The sequence below is a fragment of the Ranitomeya imitator genome, chromosome 5 (genome assembly GCF_032444005.1).
Source record: "Ranitomeya imitator isolate aRanImi1 chromosome 5, aRanImi1.pri, whole genome shotgun sequence".
Lineage (NCBI taxonomy): Eukaryota > Metazoa > Chordata > Amphibia > Anura > Dendrobatidae > Ranitomeya > Ranitomeya imitator.
The window spans coordinates 184,448,897-184,475,026 of NC_091286.1; the positions used below are offsets into that span (position 1 = coordinate 184,448,897).

The following is a 26,130-nucleotide window of genomic DNA, read 5'->3' on the forward strand; positions in this document are numbered from 1 at the left end:
CGAAACTGCTATGATCAAAATTACTAATGACTTACAGCCAAAGCTAACAGACAGTTCTCCATTCTCCTCCTTCTGGACCTGTCCTCTACCTTCAAAACAGTCGACTGCTGCCTACTGCTACAGATTTTTTCTTCCCTTGGCATCAAAGACCTTACCCTGTCCTGGATTGCCTCATACCTTTCCGACTGCATATTTAGCATTTCCCTCTCCCACATTACCTCCTCATCCCGCCCTCTCTCTGTTGTCCCTCAAGGCTCTGTCCTGGGGCCCCTACTCTTTTCCATCTATAGCCTTGGCCTAGGACAACTCATAATGTCCCATGGCTTCCTCTCTGGCCCAGATGTCACCTCTCTGCTGTCCAGAATCCCGGAGTATCTATCAGCCATATCCTCCTTCTTCACCTCTCACTTCCTAAAGCTCAATGTAGACAAAACCGAACTCATTATCTTTCCTCCATCTCGCGTATCTCCCTTACCCGACCTATCTATTATGGTAAATGGCATCACTCTCTCTCCTGCACCAGAAATCCGCTGCCTCAGTGTTACTCTCGACTCTGCCCTGTCCTTCAAACTGCATGTCCAAACTCTTGCCACCTCCTCTCGCCTCCAACTCAAAAATATTTCCAGAATCCGTCCCTTCCTCAGCCCTCAATCTACTAAATCTCTTGTGCATGCCCTCATCATCTCCTGCCTTGATTACTGCAACACCCTACTCTCTTGCACCACTCCAGTCTGTCCTCAACTCTGCTGCCTGACTAATCCACCTCTCTCCTCCCCTGTTTCTCCCCTCTGCAAATCCCTCCACTGGCTCCCATTTCCCCAACAAATCCTGTTCAAACTACTAACACTGACCTACAAAGCCATCCACAACCTGTCCCCTCCGTAGATCTCTGAACTAATCTCCCAATATCTTCACTCGTGTAATCTTCGATTCTCCCGAGACCTCCTTCTCTCCTCCACACTTATTCATTCCTCACACAACCGCCTCCAAGATTTGTCCTGAATATCCCCCATCCTCTGGAATTCCACACCTCAACACGTCCGATTATCCACCATCCTCGGATCCTTCAGATGGAACTTGAAAACCCATCTCTTCAGGAAAGCTTACAGCCTGCAATAACCATTATGCTGCCTCACCACCACCAGAGCTGCTGCACCCCTGACCTTCTGTCTCTTCCCCATTATCCTGTAGAATGTAAGTTCGCAAGGACAGGGTCCTCTCCCCTCTGTACCAGTTCTGTCATCGTAAATTTGTTTACTGTAAACGATATCTATAATATACTTGTATATTTGTATGTAACCACTTCTCATGTACAGCACCATGGAATTAATGGTGCTGTATAAATAAAAATAATAATAATAATAATGACCCTATATAATACGAGTTTCACTTTTTGTATTGAAGAACTGAAATAGAATATCATCAAATTAACTGTGAGAAGCACCTGTATGTCTGCAAAGCAAAATAGTTGCTTATTGAACCATGGTTTAATCAAGGTGGCATCCAAGCTATCAGGCAGTGCGGGATTAAATAAAATGGAGGTCACAGTGGAGCGTTCCAACATTAACTGAGAATTTTTCCTAGAGGGTTTTCTTAGTAAGAGACATTGGTCCCAACATTGGGGTGCCTAGCTTATTGGAGGTAGTAGCCCAACGGTATGACTTTGGGTAAATCAGGGCTAACGTTTCTATTTCTATTCCCATCCACCTAGAAAGATGCTCTAAGAGCTGACCAGGCTAGGATGTAACGTAAAGGAGTTGCCGAATAATATCCAGTCCACTCAATCTGACCCTGATTTTACCTGTTAGCATAAAAATCAAGTTATTGCTGTGTCTTTTGTGGACCCAAATAAATTAGAGAATAGATGACTGATCATCTTTCAGCATCTTATAAGGAGCGCAAATAGGGAAAGTTTCAAATAGGTATAGAAGTTTAGGGAGTATAATCACAACTGCTGAGATTCTGCCAAAAAGATATTAAGAGACTATTCCATTTATTAAGTATAGTGACACTTGTAAGTGGAGGTCAAAGCAAAGAGGAGTCCTTCCATCTCTAAATATAATTTTAATTGAAAGAAAGGGCTTTATTTATTAATTTTAGTAACCCACTAAATGGCCAAATTGTCATCGCATATATAATGTGTATGTAATCCTTTTCTTTCAGGTCATCCTTAATTTCGTTAAAAAAAAATCAGTTTGAAAATGGCGCCGGTCGCACCTGTGCATTAGTCACTATCGGCGATCCGATAGCTGCTACCGTGCAGGTGCCAGCGGCGCCATCTTGGAGGAGGCAATATATTTTCTCTAGCAAGATGGCACCACCAGGGCACTAGCAAAATTATATTGTACCAGTAGTAAAATAATACCAAGGTATCATTTTTATCAGTATAATAGCACCGACCTGACAGTGTATGTAGGTTACTGTGCACAATCCTGGTGAGAGATCTTCCCTTTAAACAATGCCCACACTCCAGTAACAACTTATAGTTAAGCTTAAGGATTAGAGAGATTTCTCTTTAAGAAAGAGAATGGTGCAATTTTACTAGCTCAAAAAAATTCAAACGCTTAACCAGCACCTACACAGTGAAAAATCAGACATCACAAGGGTGACACATGGTTTTCATGCAAAAGCTATTCATTTTTCTTACCAACGCATTGACTAGAAAGAGTGACTTTGGTCCAAAGCAAAGCTGAAAGCAAGACGGATAGTACATGTACCAAAACACTGATGTGTGTAAGAGCCCTTTTGTACTACACCTGATCAGGAAACAAAAACATTTAGCTCATTTTTGGCCACATGTTTACATGGGCCAATTATTGAAAGGAGCGTATTTGTGAAAACATGGTCAGCGAATTGTAAGACAGCCCAGACTTAATTGTTTTATTCCTATGTTTATTTAATATTTTGTCCTGTATTTTTGCTCCCCATTTCTTCAGAATAATCATATTAAATAGTCTAAGCATCATTTCTGAAAAATCAATGTAGTTACATGTATACAAGGGTATCTGAATTTGCTACGCATTTTCTCCAAGTGCCATCTACCATTTACCTCATCCACTAAAAATAACAACTACGTAACTGAATGTACTTTGTATGGCAGTGCATTTCTCTTCGATGACTGCCGACCTTAGTCAGGCAATGTATTGCTGCAATCGCTGTGGTGTTTCGTTTTACTTACTGTGTTTTTAAAATTCTATTTTCAGTATGACTATTTATTGTGGGTTTCTGACTCTTATCAAGTGCTAAGTTTTAAAAGGTTTTGCTTTTAACAAAAAAGGTAGGGAAGCACCTAGGAGATGGTAGGATATTTATCTACAGGGACAGCTGAGGAGGGGCAGAAGTTAAGGGAACACCAGGGCATGATCGGGCAGAATCTGGATGCCTGTTAAAAGGACTGAAGTAGCAGTGGGAACTCAGATACCTCATTACCCTGACTCATGGAAGTGGCAAGAATGTTCCTTTTCCATATAACCCTTTTTATGATTTATGTCTGGTTTGTTAACACTGTATATGGTCAACAGAGTCTGATTAATGTGGTCGTATATGAACACTGTAGGTACCACCTCATTGATTGATACCAAACAATATAGCCAACTAGCATGGTAACGAAAATAGAAATCAGAAATCTGTACCACTAGTAGCACCAAGACCTAAACGGCCTATCACCAAACGCATACCAACTACGCAAAGGAAAAAGATGATTCACGGCCAAAGTATTAGCAAAAAATGTATAAACTTTATTAATATAATAAAGTGCGGAGGCACGTCCCCAGGAACTTCAGTCCACATTGCGGTGGGTACTATTCGGTGATATTTGCTATTGGTCGTATCATTGATTTAACTATTATTGTATTGATAGGCAGTGCTAGGTCCCGGTACACTTATACTTCTACTCTGTACTATTTATTAGTATCCCTGGGACTGTAGCATGTAGATATCACCGCCGATAATCTGATTTCCCACTCCAATGGGTTTCTGCCACATATAGCCGTATTTATTATTGTTATGTTTTAGGTTTTTTCCTGGTTTAGTGCAATTTGGCTTTTATTATGATAGGCAGTATGTGATTAGTATATTATGTGGACTGTCTTCTCTGTGTACGTGCCTCCGGTTGCTTTTTCTGCAGCGTCCAGCTCTGTGGCGCCATGTTTTCATATCACTTCTCATTGATTGATGTAGTGTCTCAATATCTATATGTTGCAACCAGGGTGATAAGGTCTAAGAGAAAGTTAGTCCAGCTCATCTTTCTACATATAGAATGTGATCCGGAACATGGAAGGCTTATCCGCCTGTACGCCAACTATCAGGAAAGGAGAATAGTAGTCCAGATTCAGGGGAAAGCCATATTTTATTAAATGTGCAAAACAATTTGATGACATGTTTAAACTCAAACATCTACGTGTTTCAGGGGCTTAACCCACCCTTTATCATGAGGTCTAGTATAGCATGCCCGTACATCTATACAGTTTGTTACGGTGCGTACAGCGATGGTATAAAATTAGACAATCAATTTAAAGAAAATCACAACTTGATAAAACTAAAATAAGATTTTATTAAAAAAAAAAATATATATATATATATATATAAAAAATTTCTTGTTTTCTAGTACATGACATGCTAAAACCAATGGTTTTGCTCAAAAGTACAACTCATCCTGGAAAAAATAAACCCTCACACGGCCATATTGACAGAAAGATTAAAAAAGATATGGCTCTGGGAAGGAGGGGAGTGAAAAATGCAAAACCAAAAAAAGCTGGGGTCATGAAGGGGTTAATCTTACATAGGAGAATGTTGCTGGGTTAGGGGGTATGCAGGACCTGACAGGTTTCCTTTAAGCTCATAGCTTATGGGCAGATTCCTTGATAATTTGCATGCCCTATTTGATTGCACTTCTCGTTCATGTGCAAAGTACCGTAAGTTGGTTATGTTTTTTAGCATTACGTCCTATTCACTACAGATGACCTGCAAAATAAAAAGCTCTCCACTCCATTTTGGATAATTTAAAAAGGCCTGTGCCCCTTCCCCTCTTTAAAAAAAAAAATATTTAGGAAGATTATCATAGAATATTTAAATTATCTTAAAACACCGCTCTAGTCAAAGCCTAAAATACAAATGGCTCTGAAGGGGGTAGTAGACATCTCTTTTAGTATGATGTGACAAGTTATAAGATAGTTCTAGGAAACCGCTAAAATAAAGTACCTGAGCTCATAGTAGCTTAGTGTATCTTCTGATAATATTCTATTTTGGTCATTATTTCCTAATCAATGAACTTCATAGTTCTCTAGCTACAATACAGTTACAAAATATATATATATATATATATATATATATATATATATATATATATATATATATATATATATATATATATACATATATATATATATATATATACATATACACACACACACACACACACACACACAGTACAGACCAAAGTTTAGACACACCTTCTCATTTAAAGATTTTTCTGTATTTTCATGACTATGAAAATTGTACATTCCCACTGAAGGCATCAAAACTATGAATTAACACATATGGAATTATATACTTAACAAAACAGTGTGAAACAACTGAAATTATGTCTTATATTCTAGGTTCTTCAAAGTAGCCACCTTTTGCTTTGATGACTGCTTTGCACACTCTTGGCATTCTCTTGATGAGCTTCAAGAGGTAGTCACCGGGAATGGTCTTCCAACAATCTTGAAGGAGTCCCCAGAGATGCTTAGCACTTGTTGGCCCTTTTTGCCTTCACTCTGCGGTCCAGCTCATCCCAAACCATCTCGATTGGGTTCAGGTCTGGTGACTGTGGAGGCCAGGTCATCTAGCGTAGCACCCCATCACTCTCCTTCTTGGTCAAATAGCCCTTACGGAGCCTGGAGGTGTGTTTGGAATCATTGTCCTGTTGAAAAATAAATGATGTTCCAACTAAATGCAAACCGGATGGAATAGCATGCTGCTGCAAGATGCTATGGTAGCCATGCTGGTTCAGTATGCCTTCAATTTTGAATAAATCCCCAACAGTGTCACCAGCAAAGCACCACCAAACCATCACACCTCTCCTCCATGCTTCACGGTGGGAACCAGGCATGTAGGGTCCATCCATTCACCTTTTCTGCGTTGCACAAAGAAACGGTTGCTGGAACCAAAGATCTCAAATTTGGACTCATCAGACCAAAGCACAGATTTCCACTGGTCTAATGTCCATTCCTTGTGTTCTTTAGCCCAAACAAGTCTCTTCTGCTTGTTGCCTGTCCTTAGCAGTGGTTTCCTAGCAGCTTTTTTACCATGAAGGCCTGCTGCACAAAGTCTCCTCTTAACAGTTGTTGTAGAGATTTGTCTGCTTCTAGAACTCTGTGTGGCATTGACCTGGTCTCTAATCTGAGCTGCTGTTAACCTGCGATTTCTGAGGCTGGTGACTCGGATAAACTTATCCTCAGAAGCAGAGGTGACTCTTGGTCTTTCTTTCCTGGGGCGGTCCTCATGTGAGCCAGTTTCCTTGTAGCACTTGATGGTTTTTGCCACTGCACTTGGGGACACTTTCAAAGTTTTCCCAATTTTTCGGACTGACTGACCTTAATTTCTTAAAGTAATGATGGCCACTCGTTTTTCTTTACTTAGCTGCTTTTTTCTTGCCATAATACAAATTCTAACAGTCTATTCAGTAGGACTATCAGCTGTGTAGCCACCAGACTTTCTCACAACACAACTGATGGTCCCAACCCATTTATAAGGCAAGAAATACCACTTATTAAACCTGACAGGGCACACCTATGAAGTGAAAACCATTTCCGGTGACTACCTCTTGAAACTCATCAAGAGAATGCCAAGAGTGTGCAAAGCAGTCATAAAAGCAAAAGGTGGCTACTTTGAAGAACCTAGAATATAAGACATAATTTCAGTTGTTTCACACTTTTTTGTTAAGTATATAATTCCACATGTGTTAATTCATAGTTTTGATGCCTTCAGTGTGAATGTACAATTTTCATAGTCATGAAAATACAGAAAATCTTTAAATGAGAAGGTGTGTCCAAACTTTTACACACACACACACACACACACACACACACACACACACACACACACACACACACTATAATAATACAATATATATACAATATATACAACACTTACCAAACACTGTCAGTTCAAGCTCTTTTCTTGTTTTGCCAAGAGATGGAAAGATATTAAGCCAGGTTACAGTAGAATATACCAACAGTTCTCCCATAGAGAGCTCTGTGACCTGCGAATATAAAACTTGATTTGAAAGGCGCCCTCCCAAGAAAACATTGTTACCAGTGGAGAGGTCCAGATTTTTAGGGTACCTCTTTCTCCGTTCCACTCTGCTCTGCTACTAGTTGATCAAACACAGTTCCATAGTCTTCGTAGATTTTCTGCATTTCATTAATGTGACTGGCCACTTTCTCCATAGCCTTTAGTGCTTCTGTAAATTTAGAAAGTAGAAAATTCAATAATTGACTGACATTACAGACTACAAAGTATGGAAACAGAATAGTTTCATTTTTGAAGTGATAAAATATTGGGATTTTTGGGATTCAAACATGTGATTGCTGCCAAACAACTCATTAATTTTATCAATCAAACAGATGAAGCATGAACAACATCAATGGAGCATATTTATTAAAGTGATCAATCCCTGAAGTTTTATCAAATTCCTGAGCTTCCTGAAATTTTATTATAACCCTGTAGTTTTGTTGGAAAGGAGGAGACGGTATTATTCACCATATATAACCTGGTTTAGGGGTTTGGTACAGTATTGGCCATATTCCTCAATCAACATGTGCATCCTACAATATTGACACAATTGTAGAATGTTTAGAAGCTTGCCAGTCTTAGCAAGTATAAATCCAATTGTTAAATAGAAAAAATGGAAATAAAACAAAGTAATAAAAAAAGGAAATTCATCACTAAAGTTTCAAATTGTTTCGCGATCAGTTACATAAAAAAAAAACGAAAATGGAAAGAGTAAAACTTTACATTATAAAAAAAAGTTAATTTGCATTTCTAGTTTTAGGATCATATACTTTCTAAAGAAGTTTGATCCAACCCATACAGGTTCTTTTCTCATTTCCACATCTATAAAAAGTCTACTGTAAGTATTTAATTAGCAATGTACAATATTAACACCATAGGAACATGCAATGCTGCTTGCTATAACTGCTCAAAGACAGCATGCACAGATGGACCAACAATTTTTTTTTATAGCTGTGATAATAACCATTTTTTAATTCTGTGGATCATAAATTAACCAGATATACTCAGCTCGGCACTTAGCCATTTCAGAGCATATTCTCTTCTAAATTACAAGGCTATAAAAAAGATCAAGGAGGTACTTAGAGGTTAACATGAACTAGTTGGCTACAAAATGTTTCCATCTTAGAAATTGACAAACCAACCCATTTAACTCTCAGCATTTATTCTATAAATTAGTTACTGTGGGGGAGGTAAAGGGGCCACTTTCAACCATTGAACAGAGCAACAGCTGAGATCTACGACATGGTCCCCCGCCACAACCACTCTCTGTTCTGTAAGCTGCAGGTTTCTTGTTTCTACAAGACTAGGGAGGTTCCCACCCCTACTTGTGAGCCGTGCACATAAAAGCCATTCTATGCTACGTGTCCACATTGGACATTTCCTCTCTGAACCCTGCTCATACAAGGTACTATACATATGACCAGGTTTTTAAATACATCAGATAGGGATTACATACATTAGTTAGGACTGCTCTAATACAGGTATACCTTGACGTTTGGTAGAGGGTCTTAATATACATTTTTTGCAAAAAACGTATTAACCAAATACCCTGTGTTTTTCCATCTTTTTACTAGTACTTGCTGCTTACTGATATTTTCTGCAACAGAGTATTTTTATGTTTTACTGTGCCGTTTTTGTGCTTCAGTTTCTTGGTGGTGTGAACAATGTCCCTACGGGCTTGTTCACCGTGTGCACTGCTCATGTGTTTGTTTTATGCAGGTTGCATAAGGTAGCTTACAGGATGGCAGAAAGACACGTTGGATGAATCCCGGGTGGAAAGATGTCCTGTGCATGACTCAGCATGATGCCATCACCACTTTGGTCCACCCGCACCTTACTGCTGTCTGCCGGTAGACTTTTAAGACTAGAAGTAGACATACTTTCATTGAGTTCAACCCATACCTTAACATGTCGATCCAGAGAAAAGCACAACTCCCATGAAGCAAATTCTAATTGCCCCATAGTGTCAATAATGTTTGTAAAGCGCTGTTGAATTAATGGCGCTATACAAGTGAATAAAATAAATAAATACATTTTAGGGGAAAATATACCTTTTTGACTCCACATATGTATGTTAATCAGCCTAGTTCCCTGGACCAACATCCTATTGTAGAATCTAGTACCCATAACCTGTAACACATTTTTCAAAACAGGTATCCAGGCCCTTTTTGAACCATTTTTAATTAATCAACTATTACAACATCATGTGACAGAGTTCCATAATCTCACTGCTCTCACAGTAAATAACCACCATCTGTGACTATGATTTCAGCTACTTTTCTCTAGAAATAGAGGATAACCCATAGTCACAAGACTAGGTGTAAAAAGGCCATTATAAAGACATCAGTACTGTGCCTTCATATATTTGCACATTGTAATAAGATCGCCCCCATTCCTTCATTTTTCCAAAATGAATAACCCCAAGTTTGATAACCCGTCTTGTGATTGAAGGTCACCCATCTTTTAAATAACCTGACCACCTTTCTCTGCACCTACGTTAGTTTAGCTTTGTTCGTCTTATACAATGGAGCCCCAAATTGTGCACAGTATTCTAGAAGGGCTGCCCTAGTGACTTGTATAGAGGCAGAAGTATATTCTTTTCATGAGCATCTGTGCCTATATTAAATGCTTCTCATGATTGTATTTGCCTTGGCTGCAGCTGCCTGGTACCAAGTCACTGAAGTGGACTTTGCCATCTACCCATGAGCTCAATTATTTTTCAGTAACCGTGTTACAGTTTTATCTTCCTCTCTAATACAGTAATTTTCCTACCACTTCAGTTCCTAGTTTAAACACTCCCCCAGCTCATTTGCACCCTCTCCATTGAGTTGCAGCCCACCACTCTTTTAGAGTCTGTGCCACTTATTCACCTGCCTAATCGCCCGCTATCTATCCAACATGGCATATGGTGCTGGCAGTATTTCAGAAAATACTACCTTCAAGGTCCTTTCCTTAGAGGGGTTGTTCACTATTTGAACATTGATGAAGTATCCTTAGGAAAGGGCCCTGATGTCTGATCAGTGGATGGTGGGACACCTGGCACCCCTGCTGGTCAGCTCCTCTAGGTGCCTGTAGCAGCCAGAACTGCCCAGTCACTGTGCTGCTCTGTCTACTGATGATAGAAATGGCCAGGGACTGCACATCTGCCCCAATTGATTTGAATAGGGGGCGGATGTGCAGTACCTGGCTGCCGTCACGATCAGACGAACAGCTCCGTACTTAAGCACTTCCGGCCGTCGCCGGCATCGAGAACAGCTGATCGGCAGGATGCCCAGTGTCAGACCTCGGCCGATCAGACATTGATAACCTATCCCAAGTATAGGTCAATGGTAAAGTAGTGGACAACCTTTTTAAATCAAAGACCTTGAAGGTACTATTCGCTGATTCCACTGATCAGACACTGATGACCAATCCTAAGGATAGGCCATCAATGTTAAAGTATTGGACAACCACCTACTACCTTTACTGGAGCAGACATTCCCATGTCTTTCAGACGACATGTCTTGCTGCATCAGTGTGACGCCTCCACTGACACACCCTTCATTTTCAACTTCTCAAACTTGCTGGGGTGTGCCGGATCAGGACTATTCTCCCTGACACTCTTCCATCTACTCCCCTGCTTGCCGTCTCATTGTCCCAAAGATTCATGCTACAAGTTTCCCCTTCTAAACTCCATGAATCCAAAGTCACATTTAAGGGGTATTCCCATTTACAAGATGCTATTGCAATATGCAGTAAGTGTAATAATAACATTAAGAAATACCTCCAATGAGAAATGGAGTATAGTTCTCCTGATTCACTATGTCGCTTAGCCCATGTGCAGGCATTGCAGTAGCTAAGGTATCCTTGGTTATGACAACTCATATAGTGACAGTTAGTTGATAGTGGTCGCAACCATAGATCTTTAAGCTACTGCAATACCCTGCACATGGGGTAAGCCACATAGTGAATCAAAAATATTACACTGCATTTCTAATTAGAGGTGATACCAAATATTATTATTACTACATCTTCTACATTATGGAATAGGATTTTGGAGGTGGGAATACCACTGTAAGGCAATCCACTCACAAGCTCTTTTACTCACTATTTCAGATGCTTTAAAAATAGTTGATTTTCTTTATTTGCAATACAACCTGCAACTCACTGCAATGTTTGCAAAGGGAAGTATACAATAATTATTTAATATTACTTATACAAAGACAGCCTGGGCATCATAGAGTGTGGGGGCCATCATACAATGTAAGGGGCATCAAACTGTGATCAGTGGAGCTGTGGGTCCATCGTAGTGTGGAACTGTGGGCATGCAGTGTATATAGGGAAGCTATTGCCCCCACCATACTGTGTATACGGGAGCTGTGGGACCATCATATTGTTTATAGGGGCGATGTACATGGGGGACTCAGGATACATTACTGTAAATGGAGGGGACTCGGGCCATTATTATTGTAACGGTGAGACTTAGGAGACATTATTCAATTTTAAGAAGGCACTTAAAAAGCAATATTGTTATAATAGATTAGAGATATTATGTCCCTCATATGTCCACACAGGGGACATTATTATTTTGGGGACAAAATGTGGGCACTGGCTTTTAAAGGCACATTAACAGTTAAAATTGTCCACTTGAAATTTTTGAGGGTGCAAAAGAGGCATTTTACTCTGTAAGGGGCACAGTGGTGGGCATTATTATGTGGGGACCCAGAGGAGCATTGTTTTTGTGCCACACAGCAGGTGCAGTAATCGAGTTACATATGGCAGCAGAAGGCTCAGCTGTGGGATGAGGCGTTTGTGCAGGTTGGGAATAGATGGAGGCAATATTTGAAATGTCACAAATGAAATGTGTATTTGTTTTAAAATCTATTGTAGTACCATAGGTGAAAGACATTGTTTTGTTGGATTGGGCCTGATGAAAGACATAAAAGTGAACGAATACATCAGAAAAAACATCACTTGTAAGTTATCTATAACTATACTGTAATCTCCTATATGTTCTGCAGGACTTCTATCTACAATTATATAATCACCATACATAAGTAATATCGGTGTTTGGATACAGATACAGGGGCATATAAAAGTTTAGGTACCCCTGGTCAAAATGACTGTCATGTTAGGAAAGGCCAGGTAATACAAATTCCCCAGATTATAAAACCCAGCTTCCTCTAACCTTGTGCCAAAAAACAGCAGCCATGGGTTCTTCTATTTAGGTGCCTAGCACTCTGAAAATGAAAATAGTGGAGGCCCACAAAGCAGGAGAAGGAAGGAAGAAGATAGCAAAGCATTTTCAAGTTGCCCTTTCCACAATTGCAAATGCAATTAATAAATGGCAGTTAACAGGCACAGTGGAGTCAAGATAAGGTCTGGAAGACCAAGCTAAATTTCAGTGAGATCTGTTTATTGGATTTCTCGGGAGGCAAATCAGATCCCCCGCTCAACTTCAAAAGACCTTCATAAAGATTTAGTAGACTCTGGAGTTGTGGTACATTGTTCTACTGTTCAGAGACATCTACACAAACATGGCAAAGAACATCTCGCCAACCATTAAGTAGGGGGATCGATCAATCAGGCTTTGGGGTTGTGTTGTAGCCAATGGCATGGGGAACATTTCAATTAAATTTTAATTATGCAAATTGTCTCTTCAGAGAGGAAGAGAATTAGAGCTCTAGTGCCACCTATTGGAAGGTTGCAATCCTACAAGTCAATGTCGACCCTTTAACGAGCCTGGTCACATGAAAAGTTGCCTTATTTTAACAAATTCTTGATACAAATATAACACCATCTGTAAAAAAAGATGGCGTTGAAAAGAGGATGGCTTCTACAAATGGATAATGATCCTAAACACATGTCACAATCCACAATAGACTTCCTGAAAAGGTGCAAGCTACACTGGCCCTCACAGTCCTCTGATCTGATCATTGAAAATCTGTGGCTAGACCTCAAAATAGCAGTGCATGCAAGACAATCCAGGAATCTTACAGAACCGAAATAATTTTCCACAGAAGAATTGAAAAATTCTTGGCTGGTTACAAAAAGTTTACAATCTGTGGTACTTTCAAAAAAGGGGATGCTACTAGGTTCTAACCATGCAAGGCATCCAAACTTTTGAATCAGCCCATTTTCCTTTTTTGTAATTTTTAAAATGAAAAAGATGAAAATATATATTTTTGCCTAAAAAACAAAGGGAATGTGTCTTTTCATCTTCAACTTGCTTAACTGCTCACAATAACAGTAATTTTGACCAGGGGTGCCCAAATTTGACATGCCATTGTATATTTTCATGGTCATTTGCCAAGTTCTCTTTATACCCACATTTTGGAGTGCCACCCCTAGCTACTCCACTGATCAGATGTATTAACTTCATCCATTTAAAGGGGCAATTTAAGTGAAAATGATCCACTGATCAGTCACAAATAAATCTGTAAAGCTCAGAAAGGTCTTGTTTGTCATCGCCAATAATCCCCAGAATGAGAGGAGTTTAAAACCCATTGAATAGGCCAAAAGATTTACAGGACCATGATCCAGTGGCCATGTCTTTAGTCCTGGCTGCATGACTAGAGCTCTGCCAACCTCTTGTCACATGTCAGCATCACTGGCACCTCTTCTAATTAGTACGTCAACAAAGTAATAATACAGCAGCCTATTAATCAGAAGAGTCGCAGTTGATGTTCACAGATATTAAGGTTCACAGATATTGGCACAGGGTCCATCGGCCATAGACTACTAACGTAGCAGCTGCAGCAGATTTCTACAACTTTTTCTCAACCTCTCCTTAAAAAAACTTTTGTTTCAAGAAAGCTGACAACTTTCATAATCAACGTCTGTTTGCTTAGCGTACAGTATATTGGCAAATGTATACGATCTGAGTTTTACTAGCACTATCGAACGGCTTTAAAGAGATATTACCGTATTGGACATTTGATGCGCACACACAAGATATGCCTGTTTGTCCAATAGAGGATTCAAGTGTCATTATGTGTGTGAGTATAAATATTACACATGTCCATAAATGTACTATATCGTAGATACAAGTTACACACAATGTAAGAAAATGTACCTGTCAGGTGATAATGCTCTTCACTTTCATGGTCTGTCAAGGACACCAGTTCTTTTAATAAAAGTGGGTATTTGAGAACCCTCTGCACTGGTTTGATTAGATATGACTCCAAGGTAGATGAATGCTGCTTTGTGGGATTTCTTGCATCCAAAAAATCCTTGAAAGCTGGGTCTGTTCTAGCTGCAGTGGAAGAAATTGTGGTATAGTTACAAATGTGACTGACCCCCGTGTCTACAATATCCACCACTGTGCACATAGTATAATGATTTACTCTAAAGTGGGGCATTCAATGAATTCACAATAAGTAGTGGCTGCATTACCTCTTTCTAGAACTTTTTGCACTTTTATATGGTTTGCACAGAATCCGCTGTACAGTTTGAAGTGATCTGCATAATAAAGAAATGATCCCCCAAGGGAAAACAGCAATTTCTGAAAAGTAAAAAAGACAATTATTGATTTTCATTCTTCTTATTTTCCATTAAAAAGTGCAAGAACATGTGGTACATCCCATACCCAAGAAGACCACACAAGTACCCATAATCACGCCTGGTTTACTCATACATTGAGGGTATGTGCACACGTATATATGTGAGGGCTGCGGATTTTTCCGCAGCAGATTTGATAAATCCGCAGTGCAAAACAGCTGCGTTTTTTCTTGCAGATTTATCGCGGTTTCTATTGCGGTTTTCACTGCGGTTTTACACCTGCAGTTTTCTATTGGAGCAGGTGTAAATCTGCAGCGGAATCCGCACAAAGAATTGGCATGCTGCGGATTGTAAACCGCTGCGTTTCCACGCGTTTTTTTCCGCAGCATGTGCACTGCGGATTTTGGTTTACATTATACTGTAAACGCATGGGAAACCGCTGCTGACCCGCAGCGGATCCGCAGCAAAATCCGCAGCGTGTGCACATACCCTGAGTGTCATCATTCATGATGCACACACTCAGAGTAATAATCCTTGGCACCAAGTGAGTAAAAAGCATATTTTCTGTCAAGCTATAAAACTTTGTCATTTATAATAACAATGAGTAATCCAACCTACAGTAAACTAGGACACTTACATAACATATGTCATGCACATTATCCTGTTTGCAATAATAAGAACCAATTAATGACTTACTCGAAACTGCGACGGAGTCTCAAGTATGTTGAAGTCGGTAGAACTTGAAATGCCATCTTCCAAGGTTTGGAGGAATATCTTCTGGAAATCAAGCATTTCAGGCAGACTGCCAAACAAAGAATCCATCTAAGAGCAGCACCAAAAAGAAAAGTTTTAGGGCTAAAAAAATAGCAAACCATCAGCTTGATATGAGTATTGTACATTACATGATCACTCATTCTTAGGCTGGGGTCACACGACCGTGTATTCTTTTATCCGAGAGAATCGGGCAGATTATGCAAATTACACTCAGATCAAACTCCGATCAGAGTTAGATCAGAGTGTGTTCCAAAATTTTGGATGCGGAGAAGGAAAAAAGTCTCCATTTTCTCCATTCTTTCAGAGTGAACTTACAGGCCATCCAAGTACAGTCCAATGTTTTGCAGAGACTCATTGACCAAGTGCGATCCGATAGTCAAATCCAATCAGACAATACTGCAGACATGAACATGGCCCCATAGAACAACTTTGGTCCGAGAGCAAGCTATTTGGTCGGATCCAACTTGGAACGAAAATATGGTCATGGGTATGACCCCTTACTTGTAGGCATGCAGTTTTAGCTAGCTTTTGGCTGAATGGCTGTTCAGTCCTCTCCTCCCCTATATACATGTGTATAAAGACATACTGACAGGGAATTTAGATTGTGAGCCCCAACAGGGACAGTGATGATGATGTGTGCAAAACTGTAAAGCGCTGTGGAATATGTTAGCGCTATATAAAAATAAAAATTATTATTTATTATGTGCTTACAGTAGCATGAGTAGAGTTTCTCACAAATCATATTCTGTACGGGGAATTTCAGGAAGCCTCCATTAAATTATCATCAGGTCCGTCCTGAGAAATTGGCAAGTTATAACTATACTGTGCATGGCTATTTTATGAGTCTAATGAGCGTTTACCTACTAAAAGTTGGTATTTTAAGAAGGTTCTAGTAAAACAGATTTGTAAAATGCACAGACAGAAAAGTAAAGAGCTATACTTATTACTGTCATTAACCAGAATAAACCTAGCAGTGCTGAAGCTGATCAAAGCTAAATATTACCAGCAAGTCTGCACAACAAAAAAACATATCAACATGATATAAAAGGGAATTCGTCAGGCCACGTCTCAAATTAAACCATTTATGCTTGCGAGTGATAGAGATTTTATATATATATTGTGATGCAGCGATGTCCTTGCTGTGCAGTGAATAGGCAGTGACCCGTATAAAGTTCAAATAAAGTCTTGTTTACTTTGTAGCATACTCACAAACCAAAAACATAAGCAACAAGTCCTTCAGTATGCAGCCGGGAAAAGTAAAGACAGTCCACAATCCGTTGCCGTGGCCGTATTACACCACTGTGTACGCTGGGGTGTCAGGCTTTTAGGCTCTGCCTGACCCGTGTTGCTCCACACGGAAGGAGCTCCTCATAAGCCTCCTGCTAGGTCTGACTCCCAGACCAGACTGACACACCCAAACTCTCTTGCAGGTTTTTTTTTCTTTCCTCCAGATTCTATGGCCATGGGCCACTATAAGATCTGGGCTGGAGGAAACGGACTGGCCCCACTACCTTCCTGCAGCCCGTTTCAAAATAAAAGCCCATACCGGGTTTTCCTGAATAATTTCTGGGACAAATAACTTGACCCAGTTCACACTCACTTTTATTCTTCCCTGTGTCTCACAGGCAACCTGCTGTGAGCACAGGGCACTCCAGCGGATCTAATATGCTTCTAAGCACATCCTGGGGGATACATAGCGACCCTCGCATATGACACCGGTCACTGCCTCACAATATATATATACATATTATATATATATATATATATATATATATATATATATACAGTATATACACACATACATACAGTACAGTCCAAAAGTTCGGACACACCTCATTTAAAGATTTTTCTGTATTTTCATGACCATGAAAATTGTAAATTCACACTGAAGGCATCAAAACTATGAATTAACACATGTGGAATTATATACTTAACAAAAAAGTGTGAAACAACTGAAATTATGTCTTATTTTGTAGGTTTTTCAAAGTAGCCACCTTTTGCATTGATGACTGCTTTGCACGCTCTTGGCATTCTCTTGATGAGCTTCAATAGGTAGTCACCGGAAATAGTTGTCACTTCACAGGTGTGCCCTGTCAGGTTTAATAAGTGGGATTTCTTGCCTCATAAATGGGGTTGGGACCATCAGTTGTGTTGAGCAGAAGACTGGTGGATACACAGCTGATAGTCCTACTGAATATACTGTTAGAATTTGTATTATGGCAAGAAAAAAGCAGCTAAGTAAAGAAAAACGAGTGGCCATTATTACTTTAAGAAATGAAGGTCAGTCAGTCCAAAAAATTGGGAAAACTTTGAAAGTGTCCCCAAGTGCAATTGCAAAAACCATCAAGCGCTACAAAGAACCTGGCTCACATGAGGACCACCCCAGGAATGGAAGACCAAGAGTCACCTCTCCTTCTGAGGATAAGTTTATCCGAGTCACCAGCCTCAGAAATCGCAGGTTAACAGCAGCTCAGATTAGAGACTAGGTCAATGTCACACAGAGTTCTAGCAGAAGACACATCTCTACAACAACTGTTAAGAGGAGGGGGGGGGAGGAAATAAATCCAAAAAGATAACCTTATGTCTTAATAGTAAAATTGCTTTATTGAAGTGCAAGGCAACAAGACAGTGATGACATCAGAGTCATCCAATCGTGCATAAAAACAGTCAATGCATATGGGACACTAAGACAACTGCCTGCCAACCCATAGTAAAAGATTAATACGCCACATTAGCATAAAGGGTTAAGGTTACAAGGCCAATAGGGGACAGAACCCGAGTCATAGCAGACTAATGTGCAAAAACCGCCATATATTATACTTGGTAGTACAATATTAAACATGTCATTCAACATCACATAGTAGTTAAGGACTGTACAGAACGGTAATAGAAGAAGTTAATACATCACCCCAAAAAGACCGGTACTTGGCAGATGCAGCGTCTCAGTGTCCGCCCCAACGCGCGTTTCGGAACACCTTCGTCAGCCCCCCTTTTGGATTTATTTCCTCCTATGTGATGTTGAATGATATGTTTAATATTGTACTACCATGTATAATATATGGCGGTTTTTGCACATTAGTCTACTATGACTCAGGTTCTGTCCCCTATTGGCCTTGTAACCTTAACCCTTTATGCTAATGTGGCGTATTAATCTTTTACTATGGGTTGGCAGGCAGTTGTCTTAGTGTCCCATATGCATTGACTGTTTTTATGCACGATTGGATGACTCTGTTGTCATCACTGTCTTCTTGCCTTGCACTTCAATAAAGCAATTTTACTATTAAGAAATAAGGTTATCTTTTTGGATTTATTTCCTCCCCCCCCCTCCTTTTAGTATATGGTTTTGATAACTGTCTTGATCCGCTACTAGGGCAGAATAAGTTCTACTGGGAACGTTTTACTATATATATTTTTCTGTATTATACTTTGTTTATAATCTTCCCAGATGCGAGTTTATAGATACTCTCTGCCTGTGGCTACCCCTATTCTTTTTCAACAACTGTTAAGAGAAGACTTTGTGCAGCAGGCCTTCATGGTAAAATAGCTGCTAGGAAACCACTGCTAAGGACAGGCAACAAGCAGAAGAGACTTGTTTGGGCTAAAGAACACAAGGAATGGACATTAGACCAGTGGAAATCTGTGCTTTGGTCTGACGAGTCTAAATTTGAGATCTTTGGTTCCAACCACCGAGTCTTTGTGCGATGCAGAAAAGGTGAACGGATGGACTCTACATGCCTGGTTCCCACCGTGAAGCATGGAGGAGGAGGTGTGATGGTGTGGGGGTGCTTTGCTGGTGACACTGTTGGGGATTTATTCAAAATTGAAGGCATACTGAACCAGCAAGGCTACCACAGCATCTTGAAGCGGCATGCTATTCCATCCGGTTTGCATTTAGTTGGACCATCATTTTTTTTTTTCAACAGGAAAATGACCCCAAACAGACCTCCAGGCTGTGTAAGGGCTATTTGACCAAGAAGGAGAGTGATGGGGTGCTACACCAGATGACCTGGCATCCACTGTCACCAGACCTGAACCCAATCGAAATGGTTTGGGGTGAGCTGGACCGCAGAGTGAAGGCAAAAGGGCCAACAAGTGCTAAGCATCTCTGGGAACTCCTTCAAGATTGTTGGAAGACCATTTCCGGTGACTATCTCTTAAAGCTCATCGAGAGAATGCCAAGAGTGTGCAAAGCAGTCATCAAAGCAAAAGGTGGCTACTTTGAAGAACCTAGAATATAAGACATAATTTCAGTTGTTTCACACTGTTTTGTTGAGTATATAATTCCACATGTGTTAATTCATAGTTTTGATGTCTTCAGTGTGAATGTACAATTTTCATAGTCATGAAAATACAGAAAAATCTTTAAATGAGAAGGTGTGTCCAAACTTTTGGTCTGTACTGTATATACATACACACATACATTATATGATATATATACATATAAACACACGAGGAGCTCGGTGCCTCATTGGGTGGCCAAAGGCTCAGTGTACATGAATTACAATCCTCTCCTTATATTGTTTAGTGGGACTAACAGCACTGACTTATGAGCACTGCCTGAATCCCCAGCCCTGCACACAATGCAGAGGGGGCGGGGGATGGGTGACAAGCTCAGTACAACCATAAAATGGTGATTTTAGCATTACCTCATCCTGAGTAAGGAAGGTTTCATTTTGCAAGGGTTCCAAGTACAATTCAAAGAGAAAACTTAAATCCTGCAAGAAAGGAATCAAGTACATTTAAAATAAAAGACAGCTGAACAAAAATAAAGCAGAGAATTACCAGACATCAGTAACAAAGCATCACAGTAAATACTTGGGAATCATTAATGTATGTAAATACTTGAGATTTTTTACTATTACACTTCTTATTTAGTAATTTTTCCTTTATAGTATACTTAATCTCTGGAATAAGGGACATATTCATTGCAAACCTGCAGCATATATTCAAACATTTAACAAACTTAATACGTGGAAAGTGTTACACTTCATAGGCATATAGCCAACGAGGAGTTTGCTTATTCTCTTCATCTTTGTATGGCTTTTCTCTAGGATCTCCAGCTTACTTCCACACTAAGAGGTTTTACAGCTTCCTGCTAAAATGGCCCTAATATGCACGTGGCTATGATAGCAAAAATTAGATTGGAAACCACCACAATCTAGACTGAAATGAACGGTAATCTCTATACAGTACAGCGGAATCTATTATATTATTGTCTAAGGGTCACTTCCGTCTTTCTGTCTGTCTGTATTTCTGTCTGTCATGGATATTCATGGGTCGCGGCCTCTGTCTGTCATGAAATTCAAGTCGCTGATTTGCCACGACTAATCAGCGACGAGACAGTCCGGCGGCTCCTTCCTCCCCTCAGTCAGTTCCCCCTCCATACTCCCCTCCGGTCACTGCTCACACAGGGTTAATAGCAGCGTTAACCGACCGCAATGTAACGCACTCGGTTAACGGTGCCATTAACCCTGTGTGAGCAACGTTTTACTATTGATGCTGCCTAAGCAGCATCAATAGTAAAAAGATCTAATGTTAAAAATAATTAAAAAAAATAAAAAATCGTTATATACTCACCGTGGCTGGGCAATATACTACGTAGATGGGCAATATAGTACGTCACTGGGCAATATACTATGTTACTGGGCAATATACTACGTCACTGGGCAATATACTACGTAGCTGGGCAATATAGTACATCACTGGGCAATATACTACGTAGCTGGGCAATATAGTACGTCACTGGGCAATATACCACGTGACTGGGCAATATACTACGTGACTGGGCAATATACTACGTGACTGGGCAATATACTACGTGACTGGGCAATATACTACGTGGCTGGGCAAAATACTACATGGCTGGGCAATATACTACGTGGCTGTGCTATATACTACGTGGACATGCATATTCTAGAATACCCGATGTGTTAGAATCGGGCCACCATCTAGTAATTATATAACTGACAAAAACAGTATACTATACAGAGTATAATAGAATGATCATAGGTTTTACCTTAACATAAGATTTTTCTGTATCCACCAGTTCTTGTATAACCTTCCGAAGTCTATCTGCATCTGATAAGTGACGAGCTAGTGGTCGCCTCGGAGGGTCGGGGCTTTCATTTTGACCATCCATCATGTCTTGGTTGACTTCTTGCATACTTCGACACAATGCTGAGATCTGATCAGCACTCTTGTAGAAAAAAAATGAAATATAATTGATTAATTCCAAGTTAAAGTATTGAGGGTCTACCATTTAAATAAGGAGTAAAGAAAGCATTAGAATTGATGGTAAATGATTTGCAGGACCAAGTCGATCAGCCATGTTAATAATCTGTGGCTGATGTTCAAGAGACCTGAAAACCACTTCCTACCCGACGGCATCAGTGGCTCTTCGTTTGACTATCAAGACAGTTATCACGTCACATTTGTGTCACGCCACAATGATGAATTTGTGCCAGGCCAGGTAATCAAAAGAGCAGCCTCTGATAACCAGGAGGTAGAAGTGATATTCAGGGCTCTCGTCTAGTGGCCACAAATTAGGAAGTCCTGAGAATAGATCTGCACTAACTAATGCATTAAAGCAGTATATAGGATCAAATTAAAGGAAGAGACAATGTTTTACATTACACATATTTATCACTTTGAAAAAAATTATACCAGAGTGATAAAAAAGAAAACCATATAAAATAAGTTTTTAAATGTGGCCAGAAAGCATGGTATGGGGTGCGGTAAGACAACCAAATAAGATAGTCTGCTAAATTTTCTACTGCTTCAACAATTGCAACGGTGGCCTCACCAGAGTTTGTTACCCCTCTTGCAGTAATAAGATTCTAACTTCTGTGGCCATGTGACAATGAGGCCTTACAATTTTCAAACCTTGTACGAAGAGATACGCACCGCAGTTCTGGTGCTACAGAACAAAAAGGCCATACGTCATTAATTTTATTTACATACTGCTCTCATACAGAGATATTACATAGCTTTGTAATTGAAGGTGGTTTATACCGTCAAGACAACCTTGTTCCATTTTCTTAATGGAACACACAAAAAAACCATGCGCTTATGGTACAAACCCACAACCATACAATCCTCTGATTGCGGAACCGTTTATAACCCCTTCATCCCACCAAAGTAACTTGCACGTTAATAACCAGGCCAATTTTTACAATTCTGACCACAGTCACTTTAGGAGGTAATAACTCTGGAACACTTCTACTGTTTGGGCTCAAACTGGGGCTCGGAAAATAAGGAGTGACGTTTTGGAATGCAGACTTTTATTGAATGGTCTGCGGGCATCATGTTGCGTTTGCAGAACCCCTGATGCACCTAAACAGTGGAAATGCCCCACAACTGACCCCATTTTTTAACTGATCTACTGTTTCCTGGTATTTTAATTTTAGAATACATACATACTTGGCATACGCAAGTTGTGTAGAGTGCATCGGGTTGGCATACGTGAATAGTGTAGTGTCTGTCAGGTTGGCATACACGAGTTGTGTAGTCCATGGATTGTGTGGTACAGTCTGAAGCATTATTTCATACACAGACAAGGTTTGTCGAGGCAGGTGTCACATTGATAAGTGGTGTCATTCCGCATCCCCCTTCTGTTACACTATGGGACATCTTCCATGACCTTCCTTGTTTTGTGTTTTAAGGCACCTCCCTGGGGAAACGTTGGCCTGGTACAGCCTGGGACCTGCTCCTTCCTGACCTCCAAAGATTATTCATAGGAAATTTCATATACCATAATTACTTTCCCTTTAATCAATTCACCTAGATCCCATTAACTGTCGTTTCAGTAGAATAGAAACCCAAATTACAGCAAGTGAATCTCTTTACCAGATTAATAAGTAATTACTAAAGGTACCTTCACACATAACGATATTGTTAACGATATCGTTGCTATTTGTGACGTAGCAACGATATCGTTAATGAAATCGTTATGTGTGACAGCGACCAACGATCAGGCCCCTGCTGGGAGATCGTTGGTCGCTGAATAAAGTCCAGAACTTTATTTCGTCGCTGGACTCCCTGGAGACATCGCTGGATCGGCGTGTGTGACACCGATCCAGCGATGTCTTCACTGGTAACCAGGGTAAACATCGGGTAACTAAGCGCAGGGCCGCGCTTAGTAACACGATGTTTACCCTGGTTACCATGCTAAAAGTAAAAAATAACAAACAGTACATACTTACCTAACGCTGTCTGTCCTCCAGCGCTGCGCTCTGCACTCCTCCTGTACTGTCTGTGAGCCGGAAAGCAGAGCGGTGACGTCACCGCTCTGCTTTCCGGCTCCCAGACAGTACAGGAGGAGAGCAGAGAAGCAGAGCGCAGCGCTGGAGGACAGACGGCTGTAGGTAAGTATGTACTGTTTGTTTTTTTTTTTCTTTTAGCATGGTAACCAGGGTAAACATCGGGTTACTAAGCGCGGCCCTGCGCTTAGTTACCCGATGTTTACCCTGGTTACCGGCATCGTTGGTCGCTGGAGAGCGGTCTGTGTGACAGCTCTCCAGCGACCAAACAGCGACGCTGCAGCGATCCGGATCGTTGTCGGTATCGCTGCAGCGTCGCTCAGTGTGAAGGGGCCCTAAGCAAAGATACAATGTTGACAGAAGCCACTGCAGTATTTGCAGTTAGCCATGTAACCTGGTCACGCTACCTTTAGGGTCAGTGTGGTCTGGGGTAAAAACCTTGAACATCAAAACCCTTACATTGCATCTTTATCCTTTTAGCATAAACACATGGAATCCTTTATGTAACTTCTTGTCATGATCTGATTTGTTGTTAATTTTTTGTACTGTAATATGATTGGTTACTTGATGATTTGTTACTTGATGATTTCCACATGTCCCTCCTACCTGTACATCCTCCCAATAATTTTATAAGAATTGTGCCGCGATACATTGGAGGTAGTTCTGTTGTAACATCGATCAGAGCTCTTGTGGCTACAATAAACCTTTCTTTAACCCAATTTAAGGTTGTGACATCGTCCTTGAGAGACTGAGAAGTTATTCCTTATCAATTAGGGCCTCCTGGAACTGAAGGATTGACGTACTGGCCTGCACATTGTGATAGCAAGCACAAAAGCGTTGTAAATTGCCATCTTAACGATGTACATGGCCAGCTTCTTGTACCACACTTTGACCTTTCTCATGGCATTGTATTTTATGTCTGGAGAACTTGATCAGTGAGATCAACTCACCCTCCCCCCACAAAAGTGACATCAAGCCCCACAAATATTACCCCACTTGCCACCACTACAGGGCAAGTGGGAAGAGCAAGGCTAAGTGCCAAAATTGGCGCATCTTAAAGATGCAGTTGAATGCTGATATATTTTTAGCCAGTGGGGGGCAATATCCATGGCCCCTTTCTAGGCTATTAATATCAGCCCACAGCTGTCTGCATAGCCTTTGCTGGCTATTAATTCTAGGGGGACCCCATATTTTTGGGGGCTCCCCTATTTTAATAGCCAGTACAGGCTAAGTATACAGCTGTGAGCTGAAATTAATAGCCTGGGAAGCTCCATGGGTATTACCTCCTTCCTAAGCTATAAATATCTGCCCCCAGTCGTAGGCTCTCTCTCTGCTGGTTGTGAAAATTGCATGGGAGCCCACACCATTTTTTCCATAAAATAATCTTTTATTAATTAAATACATGTCCAGTAATTTTCACACACACTGTACTAATTGTATTTGTCACCAAAATCTATATATCTACCTATTCTATTTGTATTTACTGTATGTAGTCTATCTCTTCTACCCTGTCAGCTCCTGCAGTGATTTTACAGAAGCCGGCAGATAAATTACCAGCTTTTCTTTTATCTTTCTATGCATTATAAATACATATACAGCTCTGCAAAAACTAAGAGACCACTGGAAAATTTTCAGTTTGTCTGGTTTTTCTCTTCATATGTATATTTTTGAGTAAAATGTATATTGTTCTTTTATTCTATAACAACTGACAACATGTCTCCGAAGTTCCAAGCAATACATTTTGTATTTATTTTCTGAAAATGAAAAATGGAAAAATGGTCAAAATAGCAAAAAAATTGCATTGCTTGCAGACCTCAAATAATGCAAAAAAACCCAAGTTCATAATCATTAAGAAACAACAACAATACTAATGTTTTAAAGTAGGAAGAGTTCAGAAATCAATATTTTGTGGAATAACCATGATTTTTAAATCACAGCTTTCATGTGTCTTGGCATGCTTTCCACCAGTCTTCACACTGCTTTTGGGTGACCTTATGCCACTCCTGGTACAGAAATGTAAGTTGTTCTTCTTTGATGGCTTGTGACTGTCCATCTCCCCCTTGACTACATTTCAGAAGTTTTCAATGGGGTTCAGGTCTGGAGATTGGGCTGACCATGACAGGGATTTGATGTCCTTCATCCACATATTGATTGACCTAGCTGTGTGGCATGGCACATTGTCCTCAGTTGGGGAGCTTTGCATGAGCAGAAAGAATCAACTGTTTTTCCAGGACAACCTTGTATTCAGCTTGATTCATATATGTCCTTCGCAAAGAACAACCTGCCCAATTCCAGCCTTGCTGAAGCATCCCCAGATGCATCACCAATTCTCCACCAAATTTCA

General features: G+C 40.3%; 1 protein-coding gene across 5 annotated transcripts in view; it reads right to left on the reverse strand.

The window, feature by feature from the left end:
• TIAM2 (TIAM Rac1 associated GEF 2) overlaps positions 1–26,130 on the reverse strand; it is an 810,124-nt gene that overhangs the window by 46,091 nt on the left and 737,903 nt on the right. For all 5 annotated transcript variants that reach the window (XM_069769403.1, XM_069769402.1, XM_069769404.1 and 2 more), the window contains 7 exons: positions 21,545–21,724; positions 20,175–20,243; positions 15,451–15,576; positions 14,650–14,758; positions 14,330–14,509; positions 7,326–7,444; positions 7,135–7,243 (listed from right to left, as the gene is read on the reverse strand). In XM_069769403.1, coding sequence (XP_069625504.1) covers positions 7,135–7,243; positions 7,326–7,444; positions 14,330–14,509; positions 14,650–14,758; positions 15,451–15,576; positions 20,175–20,243; positions 21,545–21,724 — 892 coding nt within the window. The remainder of the gene's footprint in view (positions 1–7,134; positions 7,244–7,325; positions 7,445–14,329; positions 14,510–14,649; positions 14,759–15,450; positions 15,577–20,174; positions 20,244–21,544; positions 21,725–26,130) is intronic.